Consider the following 16,477-nt stretch of genomic DNA (forward strand, 5'->3'; position numbering starts at 1 on the left):
GATTTGTGCTATCACATTAGCTCTTATTGGACACTCTGGGCTTGATGAAGACAAATGTTTGGGCTTGGAATAGGAGAGCATCGCACCAACAGGCTTTCATTCTATCTCTGAGAGGAAAGCAATGTTTATAAATGGAATGCTGGATGTAACTGGGTTAGAGAGTTTAATCATCTCACAGACCTTTTGTCCATTAGATCACACAATCTATCATATCGGCAATGCGCAGCATACAAATACTCTAAAATTCAGAAACTGGAATTTAAAGAGGCAGCTTGTACGTTTGAAAGAGCTGCAGAAGACACGAAGCCCCGTGAGAGACTGGAGCCATAGTCGCCTATTCATCTGGATGAGTGGACCACTTGGGGTCCGGAATTGCCGATTGCTGCTATCAGTCTTCCTGTATTTCTCAGGACCACACCCCCAATCTGTTGAGTTTGTATGGAGAAGAGGTGAGCATACAGATGGCAAACAGCCAATGGGGGAGAATCCCTTGAGGGAGCACCAGCTAGGAATGGCTCCTTTCATGCTGCCAGTCAAATAGGGATTATGAGACAGATACACGCACACACACACACACATCCACATCTGCCACTTATAAAATGAGGTGGCATTTGGCACTCCAGCAGGTTAGGGGATAGCCAATAAAAGGCCATGCCAGGAGGGACTTCCAGCCACCAGAGGTCCTCTCCTGCTGCCAGTCAAATGGGGATTATGAGGACCACACCCTAACTTGCTAAATAAAGACAGAGTTTCAGGTGGGAAGGCAGATGGCAGAGCAGCAAATCAAAAGCATTGCCAGGAGTGACAGACAGGAAGCGCCGCGGGGAGTTTGGTCTTTGCAGCATTCAGTAAAATCACTGACACAAACTTAGCCAGAATGCTCTTCCTAATACATATTGTTTATAGACAAAGATGTGCAATAACATACTCAAACTACCTATACCTACTTGGAACCACATTGACAACAGATATTGGGCAAATGTTGACATATTTAAATCGGACCCATTTTAAAGGATTGACTAAATTTACTGGATGGAACACCCTAGCACTGGCTCTACAACAAACAAATTGCTGGAAGTCAGATACTTGCATTTTTTTTCTTGATAAAACTTCCAATTTATTTTTTGTAACTGACAATATTTCTATTGGGCTATAAAAATAAACCTGACTTCATATGACGTGTGTGTGTGCGTGTGTGGGCAGCATGCCCACCTGGCACAAAGACAGTCAGTGTGGATACCATGTGTCCTCTGCACATGCTCACACACATGCACACGTGCACAAATGCACAAATAGAAAGGGGTGAGGGGAGTGTCTGAGCTAGAACATTCTACGATTATGTTTGTAAATTGGAAATGAAAGAAATAAGTGACATCCCCCATTAATGTTCAAATTAAAATGTATTGCCTACGGTCAAAAGGCAAAAAGAAAAGAAAGGGGGAGCGATATGGGCTAACAATTTAAATCTCAGGGATTAGATGGGTTTCATTACCAAATGCAAATGATTACCGTTGCCTCAAGACTTCTAATCTAAAAAAAATGGTAGTTAGTTGAAATGGAAATACAATTGTGATCATATCTGATATTAAAGACCATTCAAGACTGATAATCGTTTTGGGAAATAAAGAAACTAAAATAATGCAAAAACAAAACGATATCACCGCACGGCAACAAAATGAATTCTGCAAAGCTACACGCCAAACATTAGTGAGCATACTAAGAGAGAGATGAGATCAGCTTATCTACGGTATCATTTGAAGTCAAATGTATTTGCCTCGTGCTTTCAGTTCGTTTTTCTATTTTTTTCTTTGCAGCCACCTCCTTGTTAGATGGCTCTTTGAATGCATTCCGTTCACCTGGAGACTAACAAAGAGGCCTGAGTGAGCGGGGTTGGGGGCAAACAAAGAGGGAAAGAAGAAGGGAGTCAGAGGGAGGAAATGTGACTACCCTTGCAGGGGACGGAGGGAGTGCTGCACAAGTACTGCCTTTCACGGGTTCCATTCAAAATCTCAACGTGTCTTTATAACATCTGTGTGCGTATACAAAAGTGGTCGACTCTGAAGGCTGGCAGGTAGAGAAGAATACATACTTACTCCTGGCTTCTCTTCTGAGGAATTGCTAATGTATGTAAAGTACAAGGGGGGATTTCAGAGTGCCAAAAAGGCAGATGGTGCTATGGTCAGTGTGCTGCAGATCCATGGTGACATGTTGTAAACTTGTATTTGATTCTTGAATTCCTCACATTGCAGCATGACGGTACTGCTGTCCGCCAGAATGGATGCACCTGGACTACTGCTGACACACACACACACAAACACCGTCAGAAGCTCCCGCACACATGCACACACCGTCCCTCTGACACCAATACACACAGAGCCATCAGTACTCAGAGCCAGTGGCTGCTCTGCTCCAGCCTTAATGGAAGGCCTGACCTCCGCTATGCTGAGTTATTTCCACCCTCCCCAAATTTTCAGGCAACCAGAGGAAAAATGGTATGAGAAAAATGGAGAGACCGGGAGTATGGGATTCTACTTTTTCCTCTGAAAACCTTTAATTTACTTCGTCTTGCTTCCCAATTTACGGAGTCCCAGCACCACTTACTCTGCAATGAGATGGTGGGTTGAAAAAGGGTGTGAAGCCTATTGAGAGAACAGCCTTCAGCACTCACTACGGCTTTCAGGTGAAACTGCAAAACGCATTCCATTTAAACATTACCGTCCCTTTTCGTCATGCCATAGGCCGCGGAAGCGGGTTTGTGAGGGAACCAGGTAACTTTTGAAAACAGATTTATTATATTTATGAATAAAAGCCTGAATTGCATCAGTTTTTTGTTGTTGATGCAAGACTTGTATGTAAAAAGAGCCAAACGATACAGGTCACCGTCTCCCACTCCCACTCACTGCTGCGGTGCAATTTGACATTTTCCTACCACGTGCACTATTTGTCAACAATTTTGTTTTGGAACCATGGACAACACTGCTTGTTGTGTGTAAAGGATGCGTGTGCAGCGCTGTCAGTATTGAAAGTATTGTAGGAGATTGATAAACAATACTTGTTTTTTGTGGTCGTAAAGAGAGCGAAAGAAAGAGAGAGAGAGAAAGAGAGGGGGGGGGGTCATCACAAGCTAACAGATGTTTCTACTCTGATAAGCCTTGAAACACCTTACACTGTTACTCAAACTAGACTTCTTGGATTGTATCTCTTTATCTCAATGGCACCTTAAATAACATGCAGCCTCTTGCAAAAGGGCTGCTGTCTCAATCCAGTCTCAATCCAGGCTAATAGACAAAACTGTGAAGTTGTGTCAAGGAACAGAGCTTTTTTAGGGTAGTGGCCACCGATGGAATTGCAGGTCATGTGATAAACACTGGCCCAAATAAGGAAGCTGTATTAATGACAATATTTTTGTGCCATTCATGTGTACGTCCTGGATGTGCCTGGTGAACATTTGTTTGAGTGAATATCTTGAAACATCCAGTTCTTCTTAATACATCCATGCTTACGGCTTACGGCCCAACAGGGTGCCCGATCACACAACCATGTAAGCACAATGTCCACAGCTCAAAACTATCAGTGGACCTTGATCCCAGGACAACTTCATATGTTATTACTTACCCTTTACTGTGAACTGTCAAATCATCAAATCAAGCCACAACAAAAGCCTAAATTACTTACATTTTGGATGAAAAAATGTGCGTCTAGAATAATATTATCAGGCTGATTGGTAAAACTACAACATTAAGCAAAGGTTGTAAAAAGACAAAGAGTTGAATGTTCTTTTATGATCACCCCGAGGTATTACTCAATGCAGAGTGTGACGATGCCATGCTGCTGGAGAAGTGGCTCTTGTAAATGGGTATAGGGAGCTTCCTGTTAAGAGTTTGTAGAGAGAAAGCGCTCTGCTGTGCTAAAGACTAGCGGACTGTGCCAGGCACGCTGAGACAATCAACTGCAGAACCGTAACAGTGTGACTGCTCTCAGATTAATGCAAGCATCAGTGAGATACATAAAAAAGAAGGTGAGAATAGCGAGGCCATTATATATTTGATAACATATATACACATAGCAATGGGTAAAGCTGGGAGTCTGTGATCGATATGGTGAGAGGCATCCCTCCATAATTGCCATTTATGACTAAAAGACCACATCATCACTTTACGGCCTGCATGAAACTTCCAGATTTTCGGGACCTCTCAAGCATTCAGAGAATCAATGGAGAGCTGGCAGGACTAACCTCGAAGGAAGGCAATTTAGTTCCCGGCTTCTCAATATGTGCAACAAGGAGGTTAAACATGCAGCAACCCGAGCCAACATGTGTGACACTGAGAATGTATGCAGACTTTTCATCATGCATGCGTGTAATACATTTCAACTGGTATGGAAATGACACACATGGCATTAGATTTGCCACCATCTGTTTTGTTGTTTTTTTTGCTTCTGAGGGTTGCTGCTTAATCAAGCACAAAAACACATCAGCAGTGGCACTTTGGACAGCAGTGGCTGGCGGAGGGAAAGTATGTTTAGTGCCTATAACAAGCCTTGTCACATCCACACTACAGAGTGTCACGGGAGGACCGCCAATGTGGCAATCTCATCTCCACAGCCCGGTGTAACAAAGCAATCACTCTGACTCATCTCATGTGTCTTAAACTCAAACTCACATGGTGGTACATCTTCTAGATAGACACACGTACAGGGTGATAGAAAGGTACATTGAGACAGAGGTAGACAGCGTAAAGCGCAACCTTTCTGTCACCTGAATCATCCCAGTGCAATTAGCAATCTTGTCCTTGTTAATTCAGTAATTTGTGATTACGCCGTACTCATCTTTTTGTGAGAAGGCATGCTACATAAACATCAACAGGATTTGGTTTCATTGATATTCATGAGCTAATGGGAGGCTGTGTGAGTGTTATTTACACGACACTAAGCTGTCTGGCAGATAAGGTTTCTCAAGGCAATGGCAATCGGATTCAATTTCATGACCTGTGCAATGCCAGAGGGGGAAAGAGCAAGCAATGCAGCTATTATTGGATAACTGAGTTTCCAACTGCAAACATCATTTAAAATGTGTTGTTCTCCCCGATAGAAAATGCTAAATGTGACAAACACTATTCTAAGGTGGAGCTGTGAATATTGATCCACGGAACCGTAGCCAACATGAGTTTGTGGGAAATAAATAACTCAACAGAAAAAGAAAAACATTTATAAAACTATATTGATTTTTGTCTTTTACTTGGAGAGCAGAACATGGGTGAAGGTGCAACAACAAAAGCCTTAGTTTCAGATGACAAAGACGTGTGGAAAAAAAAGAGCATGACCAACCTTGCTATAACTATTGATCAGCTTTAGGAGGACAAACAAGGGCCCAAACAAAAAGCTGGAGTCTCCGATTATGTCCAAGGCCTTGGGAAAAGCCTACAGGTCAATACTGGAGCAGCAGTGGCGCTGTGGGGTAGGGCCAGCGACTTAATAAAGCAGACGTATTGTGTGCGAGTAGACGGGTCGATGTGACCCCCCCCCCCAGATGCAATGCATTTTCACAGCAGGACAAGTTGCTGCAGTGTGCAGAGTGGGCCTGGAGCAGAGGTCAACTTATTTACTTCATCAGCAGCAGAAACCAAGGAACAGTGGGAGAGATGGAGTGAACACAGTGAAAGAACACATTATCAACCCAGGGGAGTCTCGGAGTGCTTTACATGCAGTTTGCTATGCATGTGCAGAGTAGGAGACAACACAAGAGCTGGCACTTCACACAAATAAATATAGACTGACAGTATACTGTATATGCATAGGATATAAACATGCAAATTCATGCATTTACAAACACACACACACACACACACACTCATCTTACCTTTTCGTAGTAGCGCAGTTCATAGTCCAGAATAATGCCATTGGGCTGTTCTGGTTGTGGCCAAGACAGTGTGAAGCTATTCATTGTGGAGCTGATCTGGTGCATGATGGGAACTATGGAGGGAGCTGTCGGGGACAGAGAGAGTAACACAAAATCAATACATTTCTAGAAAAGCATTTATTATAACAGATATACCAACCCAAACTGTTGGAAAAGAACAACACCCAGCCGTATACATCAAGCAGGCTCTGTTTTATGACAGCTAGTTATAGTTGGTACATTATCCACGCTAAGACTTCCAAGGATGACGGTGCGCATTCTACAATTAGTGCACAATTGCAATACATATCATCCAATGTATGTACCCAGAACGAACCATCATTAGGTATCAGTAATCAGCACAGAACCCGAGTTTAAACAACTGCCACTCTCATCAGTACCCAGGTAGCCAGCAGAGCCAATCACTCAGCCATGTTCTGGTGCTGCAGGACCAAATATGTGCTGGCTTTGGCCAAAATAAGGCTGCCAGATTTGGGAAAGATTTGAGGGTGTGGACTGCTTAGCAGGACTCCGGCTACCTTTGCGCTAGAATGGTCAGTCACCATGAGTCCGGCGTGAGTCCAGCAACCAATCATGTAGGATTTAGTCTGCTTTTGGACTGAATCAGTTTGGCTTTGGATTATAAGAGCACTAAGTGTGGCATCCTCAGGATGCATTGGATGCAGGAATTAAGTTCCAAAGGCCTACATATGGTAATACTAAACAACATGACGTAGTAATGTCTAATAATAATCGCCGTTGGTTTTTGTAAAATTGTATTATGGCAGGAAAGAAAACAAGTCATGCCATATTTCGAGACAATGATGTCTTAATACAAGTCATTCTCCAATGTTCTAGAACGGCATGTTTAAAGTAATTCATGCGGCCACAGAAATAGCTTAACTGGACTTTTGTGTTACAGTTATACCATGATTGTGTGCCAGTAAAATTACCTAGAATACATGCATCCAATTTAACAGTATAATGCCCAGTGCCACAGAAATGTATTCATCAGAACAGCATGTAGGGTCAAATTAAATAGCTCTCATTCAGGAGCCATTCGCTTAGACATGTTCAGGAATGTACGTTAAAATGCAATGAGCAAATCTAACATGAAGGGGAGTGGTTTATCTGATTTGCTGATCCAGACATCACTCGATAAACATGACACAAAATTGATTGTGTGAGCGCTTTGTTTCTGTGTATGATTTCACATCTTTAAATTTCAGTTCGACAGAAGCCTGAGTAGAACTGCATTTAATGACTGAAGTCACAAATACCACACGCTGTTGAAACACTGGATATTTATTACTCAGATGTAACAAGACCTACGTCTGAACAAGGGCAGCATCTGATGAGCTTCTTATCTGTTATCTGGACTACACGTCTGTAATAAGAGCTTAATTTACCATCAGACTAGGTATCACATGCCATTGCAGAGTCCATCCCCCTGTCTTTTTGCTGTGATACCTTGGCAGATTTCCACACTGTTGACATTTAACAAATCTGCGGATATCTTGTCCCCGCTGACAGTTGCATCAGGGCAGCTCAGACTGTCTCCTCTGCGAGGTAAAAGTACATTTCCCCGGTGCCGATATTGACTTTTCTGCATCTATTTGTTGTGTTAATATGTGTAATCTAGGGGCTCACTGACACGTTTCTAAATGTCACAGACAGTGCTGTCTTGGGCGGTAGCTGGTGAGTGAGATTTTAAAAATCTGCACAGTTCATGCTATCATACACTTCCCAGGGCTCATTTTGATCCCTGATAATCAAGTAAAAGGTTTTGGGTGTATTTTGTCTTTTCATTGGTTATGCTAATTGTCATGTTCTGTTTTCCTCTATTTGTTCGAAACAAACCCACTGTTCAATTGTTGTTGAAATGCACCATTTGCTGTGTAGCAGAGGATTTTTCAATGGATTTAAGGCCCTGCAAATATATTTCTTCATCATCTTCTTAAATGGTGTGGTCCTACATGAACACGATATTTTCAAAACAGGTGTAGCTCTTGCACTCCAGAGATTTCTGTATTGTGTTTTCCTCTCTGCTCTTCTCACCGGTTTGAGGTGGACGGGCTCGGGTGAAAACAAATGTCATGGCTCGTACTTGCATGCACCAATCAGTGCAGAGCAACATTTTAATCAGAATTTGATGACAGTTGCACAGCTGTTTAATCATGTTGCCAGCACTAATATAAACTGATCAAATCGCATGCACAGTCCTGATGAAGCAGATTCATTTTTGAGTGTAGGATGTTGTTTTAAAACGATTTAAATTTGATTATTGCTTGCTGGTTTCAGGTTCTTTTGGTAGAATATTTATTATGAATAAATCAATCTAACATAGAGACAGACATAAATCAAGTTTATAAAACAAAAATACAAATTACTTTGCTTTTATATACAAATGAATATCTTTAATGCCATGTGAATATGCCCCAAAATATACTGTATGATCACAGACTCATCCAAGGTGCTAAGATAAACTCTAATTTAGTTTCAAAGTTCAAATATGAATCCAACCAAACATACTCATCAAAACAGCTTGTGAACGTATACAAGTAAGTTTGATTGAAAACGGATTCTGCTTAAGTTCAAAGCCCTCGTGCTTGTATACAGAGCTGGAAAACGAATCTCCACCCCCATGTCTGCAGGAATAAATACAGCCCAACACAAGCCCATGCTCTTCATGTCGTGCCCATCAGCCTCTTGGCTCTCGGCCTGCTCGCTGCTGAGGCCTAGTCATCGCTCCACCTGGTCTCCCACTCCACTCCACCATTTTGTGAATAACTCCTCGATTCAAAAGGCTGCAAATAGCACCCTCTCACCGCTAAATGATCTTTTTTGTTTTGTTTTTCATCAGACTCCTTCAATGCTTATTCTATTTATTTTCCTCTCGTTGTACTTCACCCCAGAATAACCACTCGATGGTCAAAGGAGTTATGTGAGGAGAAAAGCCCCCGCACTTCTCACTCAGTGGGGCTGTTGTTGTAAATTGTGTTTTGTACAAAAGACGGCTTTATTCTGCATCTGTGATTTGGGGAAGTAGATGATTTAAGTCTCAGATAATTACCTAAAATGTAGCTGTAAACAAATGAATGAGCTGTGTTATTCTTGTCACTGCAAATGGATTCTGTTACATGCCTCCCATTGGCTCTCACCTCCTGCTTTCCCTCCCTTTCTCCCTCCCTCCCTCCCTCCCTCTCCTTCTCTCACCCTAGACTGAGAGTGTGAGGGCTAAGCTTCACCTCGGTGCACTTCAGCCTCTCTGCCTCTCAGGCTGGTTCACGCTCCACTGACCAGGGCCAGGGCTGCCTGGGCCGCATTATCAATTACCAGCCACAGGCACACACTGTTCCTGACAGACCCAGGGGAGGGGCACTCCACACAGACACTCCTTTAGGGGAAAAAAGGGACTGAGAAGGAGCGGTATTACCACAGCCCCAGACCCGAGTCCTGGTCCCAACTCAATTCGTGCATTCAGGCGCACAGACAGAATAACATACATTTTTTACCAGATAATTAGTTTCAAAGCGTCTCGTGATTAAACCTTTTGCTCGTGTATATAGCCTGGGTTGAGACCTATGAATCACGGCCCACATCTCAGGTTTCTTTTTGGCAATTCAAAAAGGTATGTGGTTGTGTTTATTGAGGGCTTTTAACCCAATTTGGAGAAACAACCGAGTCAATCAGAGCTTTGTGGGTGGGTTTAAAGATTGAGACATCATCTTCCTGTGCCAGAGCAACCCCCACAACTCATGCCGTGTTTGTTCTTTTTGACCAACAACTTAGTGAGTGCTAAGAAAGTTTCTATGCCAACTGAAAATGACAAAGACGGGAATATATCACTGTCAGCTGAGGCAAAGCGAACCCTAGCTAACACAAACGCAACGTCAAACTTAATGAAGTTTAATACAATGGCAATTTAATCGGACATATTAGGCTAGCAAGTGTAAATTCTGGATTGATTTCTTCGAAATTCTACCTTTCCAACACAAATTCTCACAACACTGCCTATGAATACATGAAAAACTTTTCTCACTGCCGTGTCCCTCTGGACACACAGTGACCGTGTTTGAGAGGAAAAGCAGGAGAGAGAAGAGCGTGTGCACATGTTCAGAATGTGTCTCCGTGTGTCCTCGTAGCCTATGTGGGAAGAGGCTGTCAGAGACAATGTGCTGTGCCTGTATCAGGGTGAGGTTCAGCCCAATGAAGCACCGCTGTCCCCTCCATTGCGTCCCCCACTGTCACCCTGGGACGACGATGCTGACAGTGATTGGTGACTGTGTCCTGCACTCCTCTCTCTCCTCCCTCCATCCCTCCCATCCCTTGCTCCTGTGCTCCACTTTTGTTCTGGCCCCACTCGCTGCCCCTGGCTTTTAATGCAGAGCTTGGCTCACCATTAATCAAAGTCAAAGCCTCCCCGTGTCTGACGGAGACAGAGAGAAAGTGAGAGAGAAGGAGAGGAGATGCGGGGAGAAAAAAGGTGAGAGAGGGTTTGAAAGAAAGTGATGAAAGAATAAAAGCTTCTTTACCTTTGTACGATTAATCTACTTTGGAATACAGATGAGCTGGGGCATCATTTTACATGTCTGGCACAGACCTGAGCCTCTGTTTTCATTATTGATACATCAGTGTGCAGTCCCCATAATTCATATGGAGAGGGGTCAGTCAGCATATCAAACATGCTGTTCCACATCCTAGAAGTGCACTCCAGTGTTTTATTAGTGCACTTCCATAAAGTTAGGGGACTCATTAGTGACAAATATAAAGAATGGTCAAAACACGCAGCGATATCCTTACTTTTAGTCTTTTGTATGGGTAAAGCTCCCTAAACGCTTATGTTTCCCCAAAATGAACACATTCTAGTTCCACCCCAAAATAATTATCTAACATCTCTAACGCTCGCTCTCTCTCTCTCCCCTCACCGCGTCTTCTCTCTCGTGGTGAGATTCCTGAAAGATGGACTGCACACGGCCGCCTGTGTTCCCCATGCAGCACAGCTTTCAATTCTAAATTCCCAGCTGGAATTTCCTGCTCTGCCTCAGTGACTCTCAGTGAAACGATTGGACAGAAAGTTCGCACTATATTTGGTCAGCTGATCTTGGACCGAATTCCCATTCGACAACAAGAAAAAAGCAAACGTAACATATGGCCACACTCACAACCATGAGTTCAAGCCAAGTCGCTCTGTCTCTGTAGTGCACTTGCGGTTTGTGCTTTAAGATGCTGGCACACCATTGAACCACGCAGCCTCCTAACAGGGGCTCAGTGTCTCAGATAAGAGGAGAGCAGCCTATAGTCATGTGCTGTGCCTCTGTCGAAGGCATAGGTTTAACTACTACCCTGCCTATTAGTAGGGCCTCAGATGGCCAAGCCAGCCATGACTACATGGTAATGGGCCTCTCTCAAACATCATAAAGAGGGTTCAGTTCAGCACCATGGATTTCTGTCAAGGAACCACGGTTGCAATTATTTTCAAAATCACATTAAACGCGGAGGATTCTGAACGGAGCTCTATGTTATTAAAATAATGAATGAATGAATGAATGAATTTTATTTATATAGCGCTTTTCACAGACAGTACTATCACAAAGTGCTTAACAGAGCAGACATTTAAAAGAATAAAAAACACAATGTGACCCTAGGGTCAATAAATTATCTACACAGAGTGAATAAAAAATGTTAAAGAATAAAATAAAAATTAAATAAAATTAAAAATTAAAATTAAAATTAAAAATAAGGACCTGTACACTGCATAAGCTTACTTTCACTAGCTACAAACACACACACACACACTTCCTAACGTCACTTAATACACTATGTTAAACCATCAGAATTGATGAGCAGGCTCAGTAGCATTCAAGCCCACACTTTTAGGTTTGCCTGCAGCTAATACCTCTCTTTTTGGGTCCAGGGACGGGATCCAACATTTATGAGAACAGGCATGAAATGAAATGAAAACAGCACTCTGAGAGAGCCTGAACAACTGTCTAAGATGATGGACACCCTAGCTCTGATACATGGAAGCAACAGGGAAAGGGGGGGAAAGAAAACAAAGAATAAGGAAACCCCCAAAAAACAAATGGAAAGACTTTGTAAGCTGTAAACTGTAAAGACATGAGTAGTGTCTGGAATACCCTCCACAGACATGTTTGCCTAACATCTCATCTGACTTTAGAACCCCACAGAACGCAGATCTCTTTAAATCATCCGGTTGTTTGGATTTCCGTCTGGCGCATAACATCTTAGTATCTTGAATGCGCACCCACCTGGTCGTACTTGCCCAAAGAAGGCTGGGGAAAGAGGTGTTTGCATTTCTGTGGGAATAGCTCTCCAAACAGAGCGGCTAAGTGGAGAAGGATTGTTTGTAGATATAGTTGGCATTCTGTGGTCTGAGGGACTGTTGGCACATAATCTAGGTCAAGAAGGCTGTGCCAGTAAGACCAGAGAACTGTTGAGCATCAGGCATTTGTTGAAAAAGATAGCACCAGCCACGAGATTTACTGACTTTGTTTTCATATTGTTCATCAAACTACCCCCACATAACCACCCAGAGTAGAAAGGAGTTGTAAAATGTGTAAAAGACGGAAAATCCACTCACCATCTGAATCAGTAATGGGTGTAAGTTAAGTGTCCAGGATGGATTACACAATGAATCATGGACGGCATGTCTGCAGTTTTCACCAGCAGCACTTTTTATCGGCCACAACCTGACTACTATATATTTCTCATTGTGGTAATTCAGCAATTTAATAAATTCACTGAATGCAGAGAGTGTGTCCGACCCTTAAAATGAAACCACACTATTTCACAAAGAGAGAGACAAATGTCTATGGTTCAACAGCTAGATAAAGATGACTCAATTCAGACCAGGTGTGAATGATCACAGAAGAGGGCACCGTATATAGTCTTTGTATGTCTGTATCTGTGTGTGTGTGTGTGTGTGCATCTCCTGGAGAGCACAGGCAGTGAGTGAACTCCTAAATCACACTATTGATCAGTCATTCCTCCCAGAGACACGCACTGGGATCGAGGGCAGTTAAATGGCCTCTTCGGTGATCCACACTAAATCCCTTCAACTTCCTCCTCACCTCCATTATTCCCTCATCTCCTCCTCCTGGTCCACTTTTCCTCCTCTCACCTTTGTCTCCTCGTGGCCAATTTACACCACAACCCCTCTAATGACTGCTGCCTTACTCTTTTACAGGTGGTCTCTTGGTTTTCCTTCATCTCACGACAGGTCACACGAAAGCCACGTCAAGTTGAAAAGGCAAAGACTCCAGTGAGACGAGCGCAAACTTCATCTTTCCTGCGTAATCTGAAGTAAAGGAACACTTCACCTATCTGTTCTCCCATAGGTTGACATACTTATAGTACTAGAATGTACCTTTGTCAACAGACTAAATCTCATGGGAAAGCTCTATTTATCCCCACAAACACAAACCCGTGCCCGATAATGTGCTTTTGAGCCTGATGATGTGATTTTGAGCAAGAAAGGCTTATTTTGGTATGAAGGCCTCTTGTCATTATTTTAACCAGACAGAACTGTGAGACTTTGAAACGACAGAAACTTAAAAGTTAAACCTTTTTATTAAACACATATTTTCTTGCTTTTGCTCGACCTGAGACTGCAGCTGTAGGTTTAGGTGTGCTATTGGCGAATGTTGTTTGCTGTGGATAAGCCAGTCACGATACGGACAGTAAATTGACATGAGATTGAACATTAGTGAAGCAGTCCCTTTTCAAACAGAGATGTACGTGCACGTGATTGATATTACAGGCCCTCATTTTTGGGACACGTTCACAGTGAGAACCGCAATCGCTTCTCCGTGTCGCACAGGAAATGAGTGCACATATAAACGCACGAGCAATTTACTTCCATATTAAGCCGAGGCACATCCACGCATGTTGTTTGCAAAAAGGATCGCTGAAATGGAAGATAAACAAAAGGGTATGTTGATTAATCATTATCGGCTAAGCAATCATTTTACTCATCTCAAACCTTTTTAACAGCCGTGCTGAGCACAACAGCACATGACAGAAATGGCTCACCTTGACAGGCTGAGCCGAGAGGCACATGAAGGAGACGTTAACCGTGCCACATTCTTCAGGCAAAAATAAACTCCATTCTCCAAAAATGTGAAGTGATCATTCGATGATGTTTTATGAAACGGGTGAGCTCTTATGCACACTTCCACGACACACATCCATTATTTAAGAGTCCAAATCATAGCTTTCCAGAGTCACGTGTTTCTGATAACTACTTCTAATCTAAATTGGAAATGCAATGGCAAGATTCAATGAACACAACAAACTTTCATGTCCTGATTATGTGTGTACCTGGGCCATCCCAGATGCGCATAAACATGACTATGTCACATAAAGAAAGAAATCTGTCTATTCTCATGCCGGTCCTGGCTCTGGCATCGAGAGGACATCTTGTGGAATTCGGGTTGTTTAATGTGCATCTGTTGAGTTCAAACAGTACCATCCTTTGCTTTTGTTATACAGTTAAGTTCTGAAGTTGTCATTCTGATGCTGAAGCAATCAAGTTCTTTTCTTCTGGGTTTTGGTTGTAATGTTGGCATTTCGCTGCTTTAATAAGGAGATGAAGAGAAGGTTTTATTTATATACAGTATGGGCACCAACACCCTGGCTTCATTTGGATTACAGTGGTTTTTCTTTCACATTACTACCCATTTTGCAACAATTACAATATATTGGGTAGATTGTTGCGATGACCCCATTGTATGTATGATGACTGTTATTGCATTGGGAATTTCCATGGTCCTCCAGACTCAAAATACACCTCTACTATTATACATGGGACATGCTTATTGTTACGCCACCTCTCCCAGCCTTGCATCATGCGAGGGCGCAGTGGATAAAAAATAACAAATGAACGGACGAGAGAATTTCTATAAAATGCTGTAAACCTCTTCATGAACAGTCAACAATACAGCCCTACTTTTTAAAGAGTGTCTCACCTTTTAGTTTTTAAAGTGCATTAATATCAACACGAATCCCTTCTGGATACTTCTGCCTTTTCAATGACCTGCCAATGAAAGCCGCTGTCGGAACTCGGAACACTGCAATTACCTGGCTACAAAGGGGCCACATAGGGCTGGACATAGGCCTGGCAGATTACTGGCAGACACCTCATTACTGCAGCAGACTTCAACAATACGCCTGAGCTTTGCTTCTTCTACATCTATCTCTCAAGTGTGCTATTAGCCTGTCAAATGGGGACAGTCAGCACCATTAGGCCACCCTGATAATCAGACCTATTTACTCCCTCATTTTCCGCTCCTTCACTGTCGCAGTCTGGTCAAAGAAAAAAAAATAAAGCGGTCCGTTACTCCATCCCGCCCCCTCCCCCCTGACTCATTCTCAGACAAAGACTAGTTCAGTTGGTCATTACATTTTTCTGAGAGTCATCGTAATCAAATACGGTATGCCCTCTCCACCAACTGGGCCAGGTTCAATTTCAAATGTACTCCCATACAAAAGGGACCTGGATAAAGCAATTCCAATTTCACTGGTCTTTGGGATAAATGTGAAGTAAGCTCATTCCACAATTAAAGTAGAAATGTGCATCAATAATTCTAAATTCATTTGACATTAGGTATTTTGTCATTGGGTTGGACTGCGTAGATAATACAACACAGAAAATCAGAAGTGCATGGGCAACAAAAGGTGAACTTCAGCAACAATCTCTTGCTTTTCACTAGGGATGCACTATTGATAGCGCTATTGATAGCGGGACCATACTGACTCCAAAAATTGGACTGGATATCAGTGGGGATAATGGGTCTGATCTATTCATTTCAATTATATGTTTGTATACAATATATATTAAAGACTGGAATTATAATTCCTGTTTAAGTTTTGACAAATGTGTTGGGCATTAAAACGGGTTACATTTGGATCGTAATTCCTTTTTTTCACCAAGTTGTTTGTGTACTATTTATTATTTGAATAATTAATAACAATTCAGTAAATTTATGTCTATGTATTTGTTTGTTACATTTTGATTTACAAAGTGAGGAAAGCAATGTTTAAGTCAAGCCTGATGTTTCCTTACAGAACAAAAAAAATGGTCCCAGTCACTTCCACACAGTGAGGCACACAGCGTCTTAATTAAACACTGGCATCGGATCGGTACCCGGTATTGGCCGATACACTAAACCCAGGTATTGGTATCAGGACTGGAAAAGTCAGATTGGTGCATCCCTATCTTTCACCACACTGTAACTCCACTTCATGTCTGTTATTAGGCCCCACAAGCTTACGCTGTGACTTTCACGGTCCGCCACATCCACAGAAGCACAGCAAAACAAAGAGATGTTTCACGTGGTCAATACTTGTCCCCTGATAGGTGCCTCTGTGTGCAAGTCAAATATCTTACAAGAGCATGAAAAACGCTGAAGCAAAAAGGACCGGCAAAGACAATATCTTCGACCTGTCATTTCCATCGGATGGGCTCAGGTCCCACCGGGCACAGTTAAGAGGATGAACACACAAACATTCAGAGAGACAGGCAGGGAGAAAGAGAGAGAAAGATAAGAGGATGAAGGT

General features: G+C 42.6%; 1 protein-coding gene across 2 annotated transcripts in view; it reads right to left on the reverse strand.

Moving 5' to 3' along the window:
- The window catches only part of ephb1 (EPH receptor B1), a gene marked incomplete at its 5' end in the record, with an annotated part of 141,711 nt that overhangs the window by 28,480 nt on the left and 96,754 nt on the right, over positions 1–16,477 (reverse strand). For both annotated transcript variants that reach the window (XM_079284599.1, XM_079284600.1), the window contains one exon: positions 5,858–5,982. In XM_079284599.1, coding sequence (XP_079140725.1) covers positions 5,858–5,982 — 125 coding nt within the window. The remainder of the gene's footprint in view (positions 1–5,857; positions 5,983–16,477) is intronic.

This window comes from Melanostigma gelatinosum (assembly GCF_949748355.1).
Source record: "Melanostigma gelatinosum genome assembly, chromosome: 15".
Classification (NCBI taxonomy): domain Eukaryota; kingdom Metazoa; phylum Chordata; class Actinopteri; order Perciformes; family Zoarcidae; genus Melanostigma; species Melanostigma gelatinosum.